We start from the raw sequence: 20426 nt of genomic DNA on the forward strand, positions 1-20426 counted from the left end.
CCATTGGAAAGTTGCACAAAGCATCCGCAATGCTCCACTTCACAAGCAACAAAGGATATTGCTCTGGGGAGGTTTGTTAGCCACCCATAAGAGACAGATGAAAAAGAAAATGGGAAAGATAAAAATCTTGTTATGTTGGGTTTTCCTGCTTTGGAAGAAACACATCTTCCATCAGAAGGATGTGTGACACTTTGCCCTTGGTGTCATTTGGGTCAGAGTAGAAGGCATATTGTAAATGGAATAAAGGAGTCTTACAGTGTAGAGCTCCTTGAATATTCTCTGCCTTCTGTTAGAGCAAGTATATCTTAATTTCTGAGATGAGATTTGTCCTGTTCACTGTCCTGACTGAGGAACTAAAATACCAATGAGATCCCAAATTTAAATGATTATTTTACTTTCAGTTGCATAGTTTTGGATTTGATCAAGTCTGGGTAGCTATGAGACAGGCATGTTTATTGTGAGGATTTAATGTTTTCATTTCTGTGGATACTTAATCTGAGAGACTACAAGACTAACAAAGTATAATAATAATACTCAAAACTCACAGGATTTAATGTTTTCATTTCTGTGGATACTTAATCTGAGAGACTACAAGACTAACAAAGTATAATAATAATAATACTCAAAACTCACAGGGTTGGTATAGGCAAGTATGTTAAAAGGAATGGGCACCCTGAAACACAACAGTGTAGTGAAATTATACATCAGTCCTGAAGATTGTCTCATGTCATCCCCTGCCACTCTTTGCTTTCCTGTTCATATTTTCTATTTCTTAACATACATTTCTTCCTCATTTTAGTGTGGAAAATGGGTACAGAAGACAGTGAGAACTGATTTGGGCTGTAGTTGCACAGGTGTAGTTGACTCTGAGTGAAGTCTGTTGTTTTGGACACGGAGTGGTCACAGCTTTATCTTGCCTCCCAGTGTCTCATGCTGGCATTAGCATTCCTACAAGCAAATGACCCGACTGGGAGCCCTCCTGAGTCATCCAAACACACCTTTTTGGCAGGTGTACCATTCATATGGGATTATACATACCACATTACCAGGTTGTTAGAACAGACAAGTGTAACATATCAGATCTGGGCATGGACAGAGCCCCAGAAGACATTTATTTTTTTAAAAAGCAAGATGAAGGAAACACACACTTGCAAAGCAGAAGAATTTTTGGCTATCCCAGGGCAGAATTTGCCTTGCAATCTTATTTTTTCTTCTGAGTACTGGCCTGAATGAAATGGCATTTGTTTGAACATGGCACCTACTTTGTCTGCCAGAATGTGGATTTGGAGTTCTGACTTCGTGTCCTTTCTTACAGTGGCCAACTTTTTGCACCATCATAACATCCACACTATATCTCTCCCTATATATTAAATGTGTGTGTTTGTGTGTCAGAAGAAAGCAGCAACTAATTAATATATTAGCTCTTATTAGTAAAATAGTGATTATCTAATCATTTTCATGCAGTTCTCTAAAAGAACTTCAGGCCTTAAAAATCTAGACTGGCTAATGTATGTCTAAATATACATTACCACTTTACTGTGGGGTCAGTGTTAGAATTCAAGGTCCCACTTCACCTGCACAGTGTTTTACCCATGGTGGGCTTGGAGAGCTGTACTGGTTGTGTGGAATTGGCTGTTAGGGCAGTATTACGGTCTGTTTTTTAAAGTTATTACAAATGCCTCTGCCCCAATTAAGGTCCTAAAGAGACCATATGCCAAAGTCAATAGTATGGATTTTATTTGATTGTAAATATGAGAGAAAGAGAGAGAAAAAGGAAGAGAAACAAATAGAAAAGAGGTGGGAGTACAGAAAGAGAGTGACAGAGACAGACTAAAGAAAGTATCACCACTCCGTGGATCCCAGAGACGTTCTGTTGATCCTCTCCAGCTCTGGTCTTCTGGGTGGTGAGGGTCCCCTGAAAAGCACAGAATCCAATGGATTAATACAGGCTCAGGCCAGGTGGGAATGCCCAAATACCTCCCCCCGGGTGTGGGGGCAGTTTGACACAGTCTCTAGCAGCAGACTCTAGGTCTGTTGCATCACTTTGCATCACGTGCAGTTCTGTGCTGCAAGGCCTCAGGAATGAGTCTGGGGAGCACTTTGGGGGGTCTTTGATGGATTATGACACCCCCTCAGCTGCCTCCCACATCAGTGTCCCGTGGATGTAGCCTGTGGGGTTGGGGGTTTCACAGCTGGGCCGGTTTGTGTAAGGGAGGATGGGTGTTCACTGCCTCTGACCAGAGGTTACACCACAAACTCAAAACCTCCTCCTCCCTCCTCGGCTGTGGGGGAGTCTATGTAAACCTGGCCTCTGAGGTCTGTGGTCTCCCCCACTGCAGACCCAGGCAGGGATGATTCTCTGCTGCGTTTGGCTTTCTTGTGGATGCATTTGTTTGCCTCAGCCTTGTTTGCTTCTCCCTAGACCTGAGAGATTGAACAATAGTGTCCCCTTTATCTTATCTAGGTGGCTTAGCTCACAGCCCAAAGTTCCAGTCAAGCATCTTCAAGGAGGGGTGGGCTTCTGTGCTAGTAGCTTCTTTATACAGTTTTTACCATAATGGGCAAAACTTCTTCCTTCTTCCTGAACCATTTCAGTCCCTGACGGGCAGCCTTGCAGCCTATTTAGAAAATATATTTTCAGGAATAAATTGTCATTACCACTGGGGTGTCTAAGCATTACATTCTTGCTTTATAAGTGGAGAGAAAACCAAGCTTGTGAAAATGAAGTGACTTTCCTATGGGAAGTAAAAAAAGTGGTGTTAAACCTGTGGGAGTGGTACTGCACTGCAATTCTTGCATCAGAAATAATCTCTGGAAGCAATTGCTGCCTCTCTTTAGCACCATCTACCCAGGCAGGGTGTTTGCTTAAGTGTCCTGGGATCCTGGAGTGACGCGAGTCTCGTATTTTGGCACAACTTGAATCTTCTCAGTTGTGCAGCTTGTGCCCTCTACAAGATGGCTTCACGTCACTGCTGGATACAAATTAAAAACACATTTCCATCATGCTGGTTCTGGTAGCCCTTGGTCTAAGAGAAGTGTTAGTTTGATGGTGTGAAGGAGCCTTTACAGATTGCCTTGCTATGCAAACTACAGAGGAGAAATGTAAACAGCAGAAATCTAACACTGTGAAAATATGTGAAAATTAATTTCCCTCCTGCTCTGCCCAAGTGGTAGAAATAATATAAATGTTTGGTGCTCCCATGTTTTAAGCAGGAAACAAGCGGTACCACCCTGAATGAGAAGTTTGTCCTTTGTATCTAACTAATTTGTGTGCAGGAAACTGCAGTGAGTAGATGAAGACATTCTTAAACTACATTTTGCAGCAGAAAAGGACAAGCTTTGATGGCTTTTATGCTGTTCTAATTTTAGTACAAAATCATTTACTAAATAAGGAAATACTTGCTTGGAAATTATTGCAAGAGGAAGACAATAAAAGCTTAGCTAACTTAATTTGAAAGCAGTATCTGAACTGGATGTATTCCATACTTTAAATAATTTAAGTGGCTTGTATCACATGAAATGTCATGAAAAATGTTAGATACTTTTGCCCTGGATACAGCTTGTCTACAGGATACAGTCCAGGACAGTTCATCTGAATTATCTGAAGTCTTGTATTCAGCAGAGTGGTTAAACTATATAAAAATTTTTGTAAATGCTTCCATTCAAAATTGAAGTGAATATAACTTGTTTGAAGTTCTTCATGTGAGACTCAATGTAATATATTCCATTTAAAAACATGAAAGAGGAAGCAGTTGATGAGATACTGTAACATATCTCTTTGAGTTGTTGGTTCATACCTCCAAAAGGGGGGGGGGGTGTGGAGATCTCTAGTGCTGAATAGAAGTATTCACACAGAAAATTAATGCAGAATAGCCACTGCACATGTAGCAGCCATTCCATGCTAATTTTTGTATGACTTCCCAGTGCAGACAAGGCTCTAGTTACTTCAGATGAATTGTCATGGGATCCCTGTATGGACAAGCTCTTGCTGTATGGAGCTGAGAGGAAATACTGGAAAGCTGCCTTCTTTTTCTTTTTTTCATTTTTCCCTCCTTCTTTAAAGACTCACTGGCTGAGATCACTCAGGGGGGGCCTAAACTGCTTAATATTCTGCTAGCTATTTCCTTAGAAACTGATTTAGCTGTGAAATCATTAACTGCCTCCTTGGACTGCATCCTTTTTACTAGAAGTATAGTTTAGTTACCTTAACCTGATATTGGGCAGGGAAGCTTTCCAGATCTGCCAATTTCTTTTCACCCTCTTTTCACACCCCTCTCACTTCTGCTGTGTTTTATTGCTTACTACTAAGCAATTGTGTCCCTGCCCTGTTCTTCAACTGCTTCAGTCTCCCATTGATCCACTTCACTTGTGAAATCAAGAGTTCTATTTGTTGCCTACTTTGTTTAAATTTGTGTTGCATATTGCTCTTTAAAGTGAAATCCTTGTAATATTTAGAGGCAAATCTTAAATCCTTGGACAAGCTAAGTATTGAAGACCTCTCAGGCCCATTTTTACAGTCTTTTTCTTTAAGTTTCATGGTGGTATTTTGGGTCTTCAGACTGCAGGGAGTTATGATTTCCTTTCCTTGGTTCTTTTATTGCAGTAGGAAAAAAGGTTAATTTCAAATAGGTCTGATGTCAGCTGGTTTGGGGGAGCTACAGTCAAGTAGTTAAATTATGTCCTTAGTACTGGTTTCCAATGTGAAATATAAAATAATTTCAATGTGTACTATCTCATTACAGGCAATTAGAAGAAATTAGAATTTACTCTGATGCAACTTTTTATACTGTAAGCATTCACCCTGCATTCTCCTTTCTCCTCCAGGCAAAAAACCAGTACTAATTCTTGTCACAATAGGGATGAGAAGCTGCAGTCTCCACCGAGTGGTCCTTCTTCTCTTTGTGGTGGGAGCCAGTCCAGCATTTCTGACCTCTGCATTTCCCCTTCATGTAAGGATGGTCTGTGGATGCTGTTCTTAATTGCTGATGTCTTCCTTGACTGGGGCAGGTGTTGGGGGCCTGGATTGTGTGTTGTAGACTGGGGATTTTTTAAGTGCAGTGTGGAAATGGCCCTCTGTTTATAGAGCCCGTGTCAGTCTGCAGGACCTTGGGGCACATGGCTGACTTTGGCTTGAGCTGAAGGAATGGCCACAGAAGGTAACATGTGGTCAGCAGACACCAATGGTCTCACTTGCCTTGCTCCATCTTGCTTCCTGTGGAAGTGCCAAGGATCAAGCCCAGGGCTTCCGATGTGTGAAGGATACTCTGCAATGTCCCCTGTCCAGGGAAGGAGCTGCAGCCAGAGACAGTGCACTTCCCAACAGGCAAAGCCCCTTGCTTGATCAAATATACCCTTGTTTGGATCTAAATGAATCACTGTCTGCTGGCACCTGCAGGCTCTGTTGGCTGTATCTCTGTGGTAGAGCTGAAAGCAGCTGCAGTTATCTGCTGAGATTTGCAACTGCATTCAGACCATCCAGGGCTGTGGAGGATGGGCAGCCCGGTGCTGTGTGGCTGCATTGTGGGTGATGCTGCTAAAGATTCTGCCCTTGCAGCTTCAGCTGAAATTAATGCAAACTCAGCTGGGCCCGAGAGTTCGGAAACATGTGATGGAATTTGAAAGGTTATAGCCTTCTGAAATACTTGATTGCTGAACTTCTGATAGCCACGAGATCATGGAACTTTGGATGTGGGAGTTTGAATCTTCCTGCAGGGATTCATTAACATTTCCAATTACGGTTCTAAGGCAAAATGTTCAGCAGTCTTAGATAAAGGATCTTGCAGCATATCCGGGACAGAATTATTAATAAGTTCAGGCAAAGTGTGCCTTTTCTTTTCTGAAAAATATGCTTTGAAGCAGTAAAGGAATAGCATACTTTTTACTTTCTCTTCTACTTTTTTGAATTTCCTAAAGGAAATGAAAAGGATTCTGAGAAAAGTAACTGAGGTCTTGCAGACAGGAATTCGCTTGCGTAATGCCCAGAACTGATAAATGTAACATTCTGAAGGAGAGAAGCCGTGGGATAGGAGCAGGAGAAGCTCCTGTCCAGGAGTTCTTGCTGTTGTGGAGCAATGAGAGCTGCTGTTCTCAGCCTCGCCTGTGCACTCTTAACACCTTGAGTACAGCTCAGGGGGTTTGGCTGGCCAAGGGCAACAACTCACACCAGCAAAGGTTGCAAACCAAGAAAAAGCATACTGACTTGGCAGTTTTCCTGTAGAGAGGGAAAAAAGAACGGATTTTTACATAGCCATGCTTTGTAAAGGAAATCGAGCCAAGCACGTATCAAAGGTGTTCCTATTTGGTGTTTTCAAGTGTAATTGGATGCAATTTCTAAGGCGTTATGCAGCCATCCAAAGCCCAAGTGAACCAGATTTTTATATCTTTCCAGTGAGATGCATAAACTCACTTCTGTCACTTTTGCTATGCTGCTGATGCTCTGATAGTTTGCTTTGTAGAGATTTGTGAAGAGGTTTAAACAGGCAGCCTGAGTCCATCAGCAAAGTAAATGTTGTTAATTTTTGATGAATATTGATTTAAAGCCTTCGTGCTGAAGAAATTTCTGCCAGCTTAAATGTTTCATTTTATCAGAACTTTGCTTGTAGCCTCTGTTTAAAACAGTCTTTTAACTGCTTTCAGTCAAAATTATGTAGCAGGTGGCTACTAATAAGACTACTAGATTATATTCTTTTCCTGTAGAAAAATCTTTGAGATCAGAATATACAGCATATTGCAAGTTCATATGCATTATACATGAAAAAGGACAAATAATTTTTGTGTGTGAAGGAGGGAATTCTTCCTAGCATTAATCTGGTCTATAAAATAACACTGAGCTACTTGAAAGATGGCCTGAGGTTTGTTTCAGGCTTTTTCAAGTAGCTAGTGGCATATGTACTTGTCTTTCTTATCTTTTGGGATTTAGAAATGAGGTATAGGAGAAGAGAAGAGAAAAGAGAGACTGCCCTGCTGGACCCCCTGGTTGTTATGTCAGTGACAGGACTTTTATTCTGCAGGATGATAATTGAGCTGGGTCTTTGAACATCTCTTTTCCAAAAGGCAGTGGGGATTGTAATATTTAAATTGAAAAGGCTTTAATTTAAGGCAGTGGAAAATAAGCCCTTTCTCTTCTATTGCCTTCTAAGATACAGCAGGGAACAGAAATGTGTAAAAATAATGGTACTGCTTCTAGAGACTCTCATGATGCTCTGCCAAACATCTCTGCTGTGCAATAAATATGCTATTTAATGACTTCTGATTTTGATCTGATGGTCATTCTGCAGTATCAGATCTAAAAGGTTACAAGAACCTGCTTATTTCAGAATACGTGTTTTCCAGTATCCCATGAGTACTTTGGGACTCAGTTTCATGGAGCCAAGTTGTGAAACGAACAGTAAGAGACAAAGAGTGGAAAAAAGAGAATAAAAGCTTCATGTGAGCAATTAGCCTCGTCAAGGTCGTATCTATCTCAAGGAGGCTAAGTTTAGCCTCTAGAAAACTTGATCTTCTTTTGTTTTCTAAAAATGAGCATCATTCTTAATGTCTTCCTGGAAGTATTTGGTTGTTCTTAAATTGGTCTGACTTTGTCTGGGTCCATCCTCTTCCCCTTTATCACTTTGGTTAAGAATCAATAATTCTTGCACTCTTATTTTTTGTCTCCTGTGAGCAGAAAACTTGTAGACCAGAGATGAACCTGGTCATCTTACTATGCTTATTATGCTGAATGCCAGACAGAACATGTGCTGGGCAGCGAAATGCCTGTCTGAGAGTGACCTGATCTGCATTCTTAACAGCATGAGAGAGCAAACAAGGACAGCAGCCTGTCCTGAGCATGGCAGGAATGGAGCTAGGGATTTTCCCTAAACTTTCATTGAACTTGCACATCTCAGTAGCCTTGTGATTCTAAGCAAACTGAGTGTCCTTCACTTCCCTGTTAGTGTAAGGCAGAAAGTGAGTCTGACAGAAGTGTAAACCACTGCTTTTTGTGTGCAGTGGCCCTGTTACTGTGGATATGTACAGACAGCTGCAAGGGCTTGTGTTCCTGTGGCTTTAATGAGATATTGGACATAGCTCATGTGCATTTACTGGACGTCTACATGCTCCTATCCCACTACAAGTGCGAAGTGTAGTCAGTTTTATTTTCCAACTGCAAGGGGCTGGAATTATCACAACTTGCAGTTGTTCTGTGCAGGTGATGAGCCATAATACACTCTGCCACATTAACTCAGTAGCCTGGCAAAACCTCATGGTTTCCTTCATACAGCAGGAACTGTGACTTGATTGTATTTCTAATAAAACTGTAAAGAGACAGCTCACTGAACCGTGTTTCTTTTTTAAACAGCAGTTGAAATGAAGCCATCTGAAGTATTCTCATCAGGCCATAGAATGGACCAACACATCCCAGCTGGTGATACTTTGTCTTCTCGATCTGCTGACTTCACTGAGGACAAAGTAAATGGTCAATCACACAGGTAAGATCTATCCAGAGGATACCTAAAATTGTGAGAGGAGTCTGACAGGATTTACCAGCTAATTCCATGCTGCTGTAAAGACAATCTGTGAAGTCATTTGATGTATGATGTAGTCTGGCCTGAGACAGCTGTAGTGGTGCTTGCCAAACAAAATACCCTTTGCTGTGCCAGAGGCAGCTGTTCAATTTCTAAGCATCTGGTTCAGAATGGGAGACGTCTCAAGCAAGGCATTATTAATGAACTTCACATGCATGCTCAATGCAGCCTTCTGAAAATAAAACTTCCTGATTGCTTCCTTAGATGACTCAACACTAGCCCATGAAAAATAATTTATTAGTAAAGAAATAGGTAGGACTGTGGGAACAGGACAGGAATTAACGTGCAGAAGGAAGAAAAATGAAGCATTTAAGTGGGTTCAGAGTGTTTAAACATGCTGAGTTGCTAGCACTGCTGACCAGAGTCCCTTGTTTATCCACTAGATAGGTGTAGCAAAGGAGGCAAAGTTACGAGATCACCCAGCAATGGGTTTCAACTCTTCCTTGAAATTATTCCTGTAAAATGAAAGGTCTTGCTCTCCTTCCTGCTCATAGCTTGAGCCCACTGTGAAGCCTTTGTCATGTGTACAACTGTGATGTTATATCTTGGATGAGAACTAGGAATTCATTAGCAATTGGACCAAAGTCTACCAAAGTTTTCAGGGCCTGCATGTGTCCTTCAGACATTAACAGCTTTTTCCTATAGCTAATTAGATTGGGCCAAGTTTTAAACAGTTAGTGTAGACAAATTTTAAAAGCAAATACGTTCCAGAACTAAAACACAGAATGGGTGGAGATGTGTTAAAGAAAAGGTTTTACCAGCTCTCTATGCACCTGATTTTTCAGAAGTGCTTGGTTATTTGTGTCAATTACAGCTCTAGCACTTCTGGAAGATTCTAAGCCTAGAACTTTGTTTCCTTCAGGCCTACACATGCCAGTGTGTGGTTTTGGGGTTTTTTGGGGGGTTGGTGTGGCTTTGGTTGTCTGGTTGGGTTTTTTCTCCAGTTGTGCTGTTTCCATGGTGAGATCTGAGAAATTATACATTGCCAACAAATTATCACTGGTTTCAGCTGAAGTGCTTAGTAGTCATACCTCTGGCCCAGCATTACTGGTTTATTTCTGTTGTCTGTTGTAAGTAGCTAAGCACATAATAGAAATACAAATAGACCATAAAAATTTATGGCCAAATTGTTTGCTTTGTGGTGGAGAGAGGGATATTATTTTTCAGGCTTTCCTTCCAAGAAGCAAGTCAAATTGGCAGCACCTTGTCCCCCACCTTAGTGAGATGCTTTGATTCTCTACATAACCTATTATTATAAAGGTGTGTTCCCAGTAATTTTTAATACTTGTTCACAAATGTATGTCTGAATCTCAGGATGGATTTTATAGAAGTGAAGGCACAGGTGCAGTATCCTGCAGAGGAAGATCATATCTTTTCATCATGTGTTTCCTCAGCGTGCATGTAATAATTTGGATTTCCAAATGCAGCCTTGAGTTACGGATATAGGAATGCAGCCATTCACAGTCAAAGAGAGCATAGGGTTTTCTGTGTCAAGGGTCTTTTGTTAATATGTTGGTGTTGCAATAGCTAGACCTGCCTTTTCATTCTTTCACTCTTGGATGCAGACTATAATTTGTTTGCAAAACAAACTAATAAATCACTGCTTTGCTCATAGTTTTGTCCACTGTAAGAAATGTCTCCTTCCTGGAGGCAAAAACTATTAGGCAAATACCAAGACCTTCCTGGAAGAGGTATGTATGAGAAAAAGAGGGCTGAGTTGGGCTGTGGAAGTGGTCACTTCTCTTTCCCCTCTTTATTAGTAGTATAAATTGGGAATTTAACTGCACAGAGATGAGCAAAATGATGCAAAATCAATCTGAGAGCAGAATGAGACCCTAGTGGTGACATTTCTGCTGCAGTTGTTTTATTTCCACAGGAACAAACAATTGTTCCAGCTGATGCAGGTCAGACTGGCAGCTGGTCTTGCCTTGATATTCCCTGTTGCATTTTGGTCATGTGAGAATATAGCTCTGTTGTGCTTTTTAGCCAATCGAGGATGAATTTGTAACAGACTTCAGTCTACAATTGTGACTGACTGAAAAAGCAGGCTTTTTTGTGTTGTGACTATGTCCAGTATCGTCATGATAAAAAAGAGTTTAAACTCTGCAGGACATTCTTATGTCTCTATTAGCCTTGCTTTTCTGATAATCTGGTAAAAATGGCCAAAAGTCCAAGTGTATTCTTGGAGAAAATGGTCTAATTCATCATTATATGTTCAAGTCCTCTCATCTCCTGGTTGATTACCTGAATCCCAGTCTGTGGTGCACTTTTTTATAGACAATTATTTCAGTTTTTCCAAGTTAACAGTTTTCTTTCTTCTCAATTGTGTGAGTTTGTTGTGAGTTTGGGTATTTTTGTTTGGTTGTTTTTTTGTTTTGTTTTTTCTTTGAGCACACCTTGTCATCAATGACTCCTTTACCAAATGCTGAAGAACATTTCTCACACTAGAGTTTGCTTCTTCTTTCTTCAACTCATCAACTTTTAAAGGATAACAAATAGGAGTTTTAGGGGTTATCCTGAGGATTAGTTATTTTCTGTTGATCTTAACCTATTTATTGATGCAGTAAAAGATGAAGTGGTTCTGTGATACTTGGACACATGGGGAGCAAGATCTGCTCCTCATCCTCTCAGAAAAACAACAGAATTTTTTCAACTTTATGGTTTTTGCTACCAGCCTATTTCATATAATCCTTTCCTGAAGAGTTTGCACAGATGTGAACCATTTTGGGTGACCACCGTGTATCTCTTTCCTTGGTAAAGTGATGTGACTCTGGTTGCATTGCTTTGCTCTGTCACCAGTCTGGCTGCTGAGGTTACTGCCCTGAAACTGTGGAGATGGCTGAATGGCTATAAGAACACTTTTTTAGTGTATGGGAATACAGATCCAAGGTTTTGTTATCTATTGTTGAAGAAGGAAGAAAAAACCTCTCAATTGTGGCTCAAAAACTGCCTTGAGGCTGGTGAATCTTTCTTTTTAATCTGCCTAAGAAACACATAAGATTATGAAGAGCACTAGTGAATTGAAAACCCAATTCACTTGAACTAACTCACTTTACCAAAGTGAGTAAAATGACAAAAAAAGCAATAACAATGAGACTACTTTATGGAAACAAAGATGTTTAAATATCTCTGTGGTCCACGCCTTGAGCTTTTATCTAGCCAGTCTTATTTTTTGGTGTTGTTTTACCAGTATGTTTCTGCTGCCATCTGCCACCTCCTCCTTTGAAGCTGAGACAAGTGTTAAGGCTTGTAATATTCCAGGTAGAGGGCTGCAGAGATGGTTCTTAGCAGAGCAGTTAGCATGTCTCTGCCCTTAATAGTTAGCATATACATATGCAAAATACAGACAATAATGCTATTTAAAATACAAAAGGAACACTTGCTCAAATCTCCCTGCAAGGTGAAGCAGGGCTATCGAAGGGCTAATCACACTGACTCAGCAGCATTCCCAGGGAAGGAGGGGAGATTAAGTATCTTGAAAATCCTCCTAATCACCCATTCTGATGGTCACAAAGGGTTCTTTTGATGGAGCTAATAACACGGACTTTCCATTTTAATCGCTGATTTTTAGAGGGCACCTATTTTTTCGATGTCCTGCCTTTGGCTCTTTTATTTCCCTTTTTAAATATGATGACGTTTTCACGTAGCTGTTACTTTAGTTTAACCTTTTCTTCTTTTAAGAGAAAATCGACTCACTAGTGCAAACATTAGTATAGATTCAGAATTATTTTAGAGACTTGCTATTTCTTGGTAGCATCCATTTTTGTACCTGGGAAAAACTATATTTATGCTGGGGGCAAGGAAGGACAGTGTAGCCTCACACAGTTATTGACTAAATTTTAAAGAATGGTGTTTTTGCAGCACATGCAGGCTGTGAAATAGCAGCACCTGGTTTATGTTCTCAGTGTGAAAAAGGAACCTGTGTGTTTAGGGAATTTATTTTATAGATGCCATCACAGCTTTTTGCTCTTTTGACAAAGCCTTCAGGGAGTTCTACAAATCTTATCTCAGACAGGAGCCAGGGAGGCTGCCCATGTCTGCCAAGATTGACCTATACCTGGAAGAAATTATGGTGTCAGTGCCCTAGAAGGATGTATTCCTGTGCTGTAGCATATCTCTGTAATTTCTGCACCCCAGAATGAGTCACTGTATGTGATAAACACAACGGAAAACAAGCTAAAGATCAGTTACTGGTTTGCAGGGAATTTAACTGAACCTGTTCAGTTATGTTGCACAGAGAGTGAGGTTTGAGTAGGATCACAGGTCACTAGAGCCAGGTTAGAGGCTGTGCAGTGAGCGCACGTCCCAGGCAGTACCTGTGGTGCCTTGTTCCTTTCCATTTGCAGTCTCTCCCTGAGTTTGGAGCACTGGCTGTGCTGTCACAGCACGTACTGCAGGTCTCACTTGGTTGCAGACTTACTATGCATACATATTTCTCCATGCATTGCTAACCCTTTCCCTCTCCTCCTACAGTGAGTTTGCCTCAGCCTTCACCAGCAAACCTAAGATCCCTCGTACTCCTGACGGGCGGAGCGCCAGCCCTAGAAAGGGAAAGGTCCCAGCCATTGCCCCCCAGTTCTCTCAGTCTGAACCCCAACAAACAAGCCATCCAAGCTCCTCAGGATCATCCACAAGGAGCAGACAGAGTAAGTGGAAAAAGTCATCGTTCTGTTTGTCATTCCTTGGGGTGGGAAAGGAAGGAGCATTGTAGAAAGTCTTCAGGAATGAAGTCGTAGGCTACAAATGTGCCAGGAGTATATGACATTGTGCTTGTCATCTGCAGGATGTACAACCATGTAGTTATATCCTGCTGAACATTGCTCCTATTTCCAGGCTGTCATGTGAGCAGTTAAAAGACATGCTTTTTCCTGTCTCTGGGTGGAGGAAAGCGGCCCAAATTCTCAGAAGTTTTTGGGGAAGCTTATGAGTCTCAGATTAGACTTTCTCTAGATGTCATCAGAGTTTTTCCTTTTCTTTAGACACTTGCTCATCCCACTGTGTAACTTGAAGTCGGATCCCTGTGTGTGTCTACACTGCAGCTGAATGTAGAGCAGATGTCAGGCAGCTCAGGAGATGGCTCAGGGCAGCCTGGTAAGCAGAGAGCCAAGCATGGTGTGCTGCTTGTAGCAGTCTCCTTTCTCCTGGAGACTGGTACTCAAGAACCCTATGGCCATGCTGTGGCCTGCAAAACCTTATAAGAAGTACTTCATCTGCAGGGGGGGGGGGTTCAGAAGAGAGGATGACTTTGACTTGAGGATGGAGGAAAAGGATGGACACTTGTTTTAAGCCAGGCAACACAAGCTCAGTATAGTGGAAAAATTGATCTTGGATGCTCACACATCAGTAAACGTGTGGTGTGTCAGCTGTGGAGGTTTTTTGGGGTGGAGAGGGAAGAAAGGTGCATTCTTTAGTAATGAATAAACTTTTTCCCAGGAATGTGGATAGGAAAAGCTGGATTAAAATACAACTCTGTGTCCATCATCAGTGAAAACGGCAGGAGCAAATGCATCCTAACAAGTTTAGTGATGATTATTTGATCACAATGTAACATCAGCTCTATTCTTTAGCTGTAACTGTTACCTTGAAACATTTGACAAAAACATAGTAAGTCTTAATACCTTCCCAAGAAACTTGAAATATGTGTATATCATTAGCTATTCATTACAGATGCAAAAAGTGAAATGGAGAGAATTTAAATACCCCAGTAAATCAGTAACAGAGCTGGAAAGAGCATTCCGAGCCTTCTGTGTTGCTCACTCATTGTTCCCCACAGTTGCATGTGTAGGGAAGTGGTGTGGTTTCATTGGTGAGGCACTGGAAGGGAATGTTCTTGGTGGTGAAGGGAGGTTTTGACCTGGGGGCTCCTTGCTTCAGCACTCCTGTGCCGAGGTAATACAGCTCTTTCATCTTTACCTTTGCTGTGTGTGCCCCGAGTTTTACCTCTGACATCAGCACGCTCTGTTTCCTGTACCAGCAGCACTGTTCTGCCCTGACTGGATGTGGTGTTAACACCCAAGAGTCTGTCCCTGGTTCCTGTTTCGATTCATTTCCAAAAGCACTGGCCCACTGAAAAGAAGCCCTAGTGAAGAAAGGAAAAGCATAGTGTGTGTGTGTGTGTGCACAAAAAATCTTCTGCATGTTCTAGTTTCTCCAGGGCAGCTTTGCATTCCTGGCAGGGAGTGTCCTAGGAAAGATGTGACATACCAGCGTGTCTTTCAGGAGGCTCTGGAGCAAGATCCTTTTCCAGTGGCATAATGTTAAATGTCTTTCATTTTTAAATTGCTTTAAAGTAGATCACGTGGGATTCTCCGTGGATATGTGATCTGTTAGTCCAGATACCTGAGCTCTTCTAACTTTTATTGTTTTATTTGTTCTACACTTTGCCTCTTCTCTTTGCTGTGTCTGTGCATCCTAAAGCTGAATGTATAACAGGCATCCCAACTTGCTCTGTGTCCATTTACAGTTTCTCCCAGTTTTTCTCTTGGGGTTCCAGGTTATCATTTTCTATCTGTCCACATGTGCCACGAGACAGTGTCAGCAATTGAATGTTAAACTCCTCCTGCTAAAAATAGCAAAGAAATTATTTTGCAAACAAGTCATCTTCCACTTACTCTGTGTACATGTATCCAGCCTTGTTGTCTGCTCTCACAGAGCACCTATCTCTTGTCAATCCTGCAGGGCCTCTCACACAGGTATTTACAGGTGGGAAGAGTTATATGAAGGTTGTAGAGACCAGATTTTTAAAAGACTAAAAAGGGCTTTAGGCACCTACACTGAAACTTGAGGTTCTCAAAGGTAATTCTCAGCTGTTACTTAAAGAAGCAGTCTGAACTGCTCCTTTAATTTCCTAGCTGACTCATCTGTAGGTCAAAAATGGTATCAGATGCACAGATACCAGCAATCAGTAGATTCCAGCAGTTGCTGCCTCCAATTTGCCTGCTGCATAGGTATATAGGTTTTTACATATCAAGAGACTCTGTTCCAGTGGAAGACTAATTTTTGAGTTTCTTGATATTTCTGGAGAAATGCAAGTTTTTATAGCTGATGGACATGATGAGAAAAAGCTGACTTTCTGATTTTGCTTGATGCATTCACTTACTTTAGAGGCACATTTTTAGCTTGATTTTAGTATTTATTATAGGTGTGTTTTCTGGAAACAAGTTGATTTTATGTAAACCTACCTGAACTAGCTGGACTGCTCCTCGGAGCATGGAGTGTGTGGAATGCCTGAGGAATGCAGAGGGAGCCCAGGTACTTAGTGCAGCTACAGGCCTGGGGCCAGATTCCTGCCTGAGATGCAGCCCCTGCTGTTAAGCTGAACTCTAGAGCAGAACCAAGCCCCTCCAAATAAAACCAGCAATGCTGGGATCTTCTGTGACTCCCACTTCCAAGCTGGCACAGGGATGACACTGGCAGCATGGCTGGAACATAGGGTTCTGTAGGGAGCATAGGCACCTCCAAATTTAGACCTTTTCAACTGGGCTCCCTGTGGACATGGTTGCATGGTTTAATCCACTCTGATCCTTATTCTCTGTCTGTTCCAGGCAACTCTGCATGGGCGTGCTGAAGCTGTTTGCAGTGTACCAAGTTCTGTCTAAGGCACACTGGAGCTAGGGCAGTACAAAAATCTCTACCAGAAGAATGGGGAATGTTTTTTGTCAGGAGTGCAACTGGACCCTGGTGACTCCCTTTCAGTTCTTTCAATATCCCCTGAAAAGGGATTGCCACAAATACATTCTGCATTTTTAAGTTGCAGCATCAGGAGTTAAAGTGCCTTTCTGCATGTTTTTTGTGATGTTTGTGTCCCTGTACAAGTTGAACAAGTGTTGCTCTCAGGCAGCTTCTATCTTGTAATAAATCCTGCCTTCAGCTGACAGACCCTTTCTTGCTGTTTTTCTGCAGGCAGCCAGTCCTACAGGAAGTGAGAACAGTTCCTTTCCTCGAGAATCACCTGTCACATTGTTGAAGGACAGAGCCAGCTTCCTGTAATGAGCTTTACTGGTGACCTACAGAGGAGAGTGGGGTTGTTGACATCGCAGGCCTTGCACAGGGATTCGGGATTATCTGATGGGATGCGTCTGTGGTCTCTAAAGCTGGCTAAGACAAGGGCCTTGTTATTACAATTCAAGGTCTCAGCAGCAGCCCAGGACTGGCATGGGAGATGGATATTCTCTGACAGTTTACTCTAAAGTGACATTGCCACCTTGACAAGAAACTTTTGCTCTCTGCCTTCTGTGCCAGAGTAAATGGCCTTTGGAGACAGAATGTAGGCTCAGCCCAGGAGTCTTACCAAACAACTGTCTTTTTTACATATTGCTTGCTGAAGCAGCCTGCCAATTGCTTTTTTAAATTTTGCCTTTATGACTGGGTTGGAGGTATCTGTGTTGAAAGGATCTGCACAAGGAGGGACAGTGTCTGCCACATGTGCAGAGCCTTCCTGCCCGGAGCAGTGGGGGTGAGATCTGTCTGGCCTCCAGACCCTGGAGAGGAGATATTTTATCAATTTCTGGTTGACCTGTAGCAGATGAAAAACACTGTTACAGTGCCCAAAGCAGTATCCAGGCTCACCTCTGAGGTCTTTACCTGCAGCAATTACTCCTATTCCTTCTTTCTGCATTTTTTTCTTAATTCTACTGTTAAACATTTGTGGAATGAAAAATCTATTTTTTTTCCACTGGAATGAAGAGCTTTGCTTCTTCTTCATAGAAGAAACCATGAGAATGTGAACAGATCAGAAGCAGCTTTCTCTTTACGTGTAATTGTGTTCCATCTTCTTTGGTCTTTGTTGCTTTTTTTATGATCTTCAGGGCAATGGCTGTTTATGTCTTTATGGAATTTGTGCTGGTCTTTGGTGCATATGAAGTGCGGGCTAGGCAAGAGAGATCAGGAATACTTCCACTAAATAAAAAACAGCAGTTAGTTCTGCGAGTGAATTACAAAGCTAGTGCTGTTTGTTGTTCTTTCTCTCAACAGTAACAGTGACCAGGAAACACTAAAGCCTTCACTGGGGGCTGGCTTTTCAGTAACACCCCCTCATGTGACAGCTGTTAGGACACATAAATGCAGTTTACATTGGAACTTGGCTGCTGCTGAGGCAGAGATGCACAAAAAAGCAGACAGTGTATTGGCATAGGCTTCAGAAACAAATGCTTTAATGAGTACGAAAAGGGGGAAGGTAAGGCTTTGCTTTTGGAGTTTCACCTTGAGAAACAAACAAGTGGAACACAGCCTGAAAGGTAAAGCAACTCCTATAGTGACACTGCCTTCCCCTAAAGTAGAGTTGTAAAGCCATTTCCATAGAGCCAGAAGAAAGCTTTGTGCTTGTGACAAGACCTTGAATTGGGCCTCTTGCTATGTGGTGGCAACTGAAGAGCCCAAGGCCACTGATGTCGTTGCTTCAGACCCACTGAGATCAGTGATGCTGTGTCAGATGTTTGCAGAAAGGGCTCCCGCACACAAGTTCAGGAAACCCTTTTGGATAGACTTTAAATTGGAATGGGGGTGTTTTGCAGGAGAAGACCTCCTGTCGCTTAAAATCCAGTCAATTAATACGGAAGTTACAATTTACTGCTCAGTAACACCGACCTAACACCAAGCAGGCAGAGCACAGGTGCTGCGTTAACTCCCAAACTACACAGGACATGAAGTGACTACAGACACTTGATAGCCCCTGTCACACAGATCCCCATGCCAGACAAAGAAGTCACAGAAAATCTCTGACTTGTGCTTAGATTCATCTGCCCTCTCTCAGAGCTGATAAACACAACTAATGGGAAAATGTCCTCTGGTTCACCAAAGGGCAGTACTGGAAAACAGCCATAAAAGCTCACCAAGAGGCTTTCCAGGGTAGGCAGAATTTCCTCTGAAATTCTGGTTTTTTTCCAGCATGTAACATCAACGGCCAAGTTGTTAACACTGAAGTGCTAAGCAGTTCATTTGCATACATGGATATCAGAGAATGCTCCAGCAGCTGAGTTTTATTTATCTTACAGCAGTGCTGAGTTTCGTGTTGGATCATGCTATGTTCATGCTAGATCTGATTCTGTAAGATGGAGAGCAGCTTTTGAAAAGTGTTGAGTGCAGACTAATTTTTTGGGGGGTGTGTGGGGGGAAACAACAACCCCAAAACCTCACTGATTTTATGAGTTGAGGTAAAAACTTGTTCACCCCTTGCCAGACACCCAGAGGTGGTTGGTAGGTGTGGCTACAGCTGCTCCAGCAGATCAAGATTCATGAAAACCAAAATGCATCTCGCCGAGTTGGACTGAAAGGAACAAACTGAAGTGTGTGTGCTTGTGTGTTTCTTACTCAGGCCTGTTGTAATGCATAACTCTATATTTTCCCATGTTCAACTCTTAGCTGTGTGAGTATGGAGTTTGAAATCCAAGACTATTTTTATATTAATGCATGAGAATCTTAATTTTCCAAATACCTGAGAGAAACTATGAATGTGCTTAGGCTGAGGCAGTAACATGTCCTCCTTTCCTCTGTGTTACTCACAAAAAAGCCCCTGTGATGCCAGTCAGAAGATTTGAAGCTAATGAAAAATGTCAGTTCTGCCTTTGTTCATAGAACTCCACTGTTCGGGGTGGAAGGGTCCCTGAATGGAGGTCAGTAGCACACACATAGCAAATTTGGCACCTTGCTCTGAAAAGTTGTTGGGTATCTTTTGTATGTGCCATGAAGAGGCAGCTGCTAGATTCAGCAGCCCCCTGGGGAATTCATAACCGGAGCAGTGGAAATTGCTGCCCCGGTGGGGAGGGGTGTGATTGCACTTAGAGTGGCTGTAATTTCTTTCACAGAAAGCAGATACAATTATTGCAAATGACACACGGATCTGCAAGGAAAGTTTTTCTGGGACCAAAGTCCTAAGTGGTGCTACCACAACTTCTGTATCTTCAGTGTAATTTTGTTTATGCACAGTGTTATTTGAGACTAACTGCATAAGTCTATTGAAGTTTGCATAGAGGGCTCATTCTGTACAAGTGATATAAAATTATCTGTCAGTGACTAGATAAAAATGCTCCTGAAGAGTTTTTCTTCTTTCTCTTTTTGGTATATTTGTTTGGAGGGTCATGCAACTTCTTTGTGTGCGTTTCTTTACATTTCACTCTGGTTTATTGTTGACAAATTCTGTCCGCAGCAGTTTTTATCTCCATCTAAGTGGAAAACACAGCTCCCTTCAGTTCAACCTGGCCTGCCTCTGCAGAGGTAACGTTGTTTACTCAGAAGTGTTGCAAAGCAGGCATGAACCACTCATTGTTTGTGGTCTCTCATGAGGAGAGCCCAGGCATGTGGGATGCCGCCAGCGACACCGGGTTGGTGTCAAAAGTATTATTTGTTGTACAATTTAGGTGTGTAAGGGAAGACAAGCAAGGAAGTCCTCTGGAGGGAAAATACTGCTGTGATGGGGAGGGACAGTGGTTGCTTGGTTTGACTTTGAGTTGTTTCCTTTAAACAAAGTTTCACTAATCTTTATCAATGATGGTGGAGATAGCAGTTCAGAGATAAAGAGCTCTGCATGATGTTCATGTATGTCTTGGCACAGTGGTAGCAGAAAAGCAAACCTGCTGCCTTCCTTGCAGGTGTTTAAGTACATCCAGACTTACTCTTTAGCTGGGGGCTTGAATTTATCTTTGAGACAGAACTTCTTGGCAGTTTGGACCATCCTCACACTTGCTTTCAGTCTGATTGAATATTGGAACAAGCCCTTTCCCAAGAGAGGAGATGTGGGAGAGTTGGGGGGTGCTCCTTGCTTGAATCTAAGGAAGCCGTGTGTGAGCCCTGCCAGTCACCCTGGACATCTCCTGTGCTGTGTGGCCCCCTGAGCTCAGGAGGTGTGTGGGCATGGCAAGCAGAGAGGAT

General features: G+C 42.1%; 1 protein-coding gene across 8 annotated transcripts in view; it reads left to right on the forward strand.

Annotated features, from left to right (window-relative positions):
• ARMC9 (armadillo repeat containing 9) overlaps positions 1-19600 on the forward strand; it is a 61777-nt gene extending 42177 nt beyond the window's left edge. For 4 of the 8 annotated variants that reach the window (XR_006018415.1, XR_006018417.1, XR_006018416.1 and 1 more), the window contains 5 exons: positions 4825-4949; positions 8336-8465; positions 13035-13207; positions 13541-13652; positions 16464-19600. Coding sequence is in view for 4 of the 8 variants with exons in the window: in XM_042042440.1 (XP_041898374.1) it covers positions 4825-4949; positions 8336-8465; positions 13035-13207; positions 16106-16128 (451 nt within the window). In the remaining 4 variants the exon portion in view is untranslated. Of the gene's footprint in view, positions 1-4824; positions 4950-8335; positions 8466-13034; positions 13208-13540; positions 13653-16105 lie in introns of all 8 variants that reach the window. The other 4 variants (XM_042042439.1, XM_042042441.1, XM_042042442.1 and 1 more) reach the window with 2 other exon arrangements.
• Positions 19601-20426: the final 826 nt, after the last annotated feature.

This window comes from Corvus kubaryi, unplaced genomic scaffold, assembly GCF_017639235.1.
Source record: "Corvus kubaryi isolate FWS band 111438036 unplaced genomic scaffold, C.kubaryi_AGA036_p1.0 37397, whole genome shotgun sequence".
NCBI lineage: Eukaryota > Metazoa > Chordata > Aves > Passeriformes > Corvidae > Corvus > Corvus kubaryi.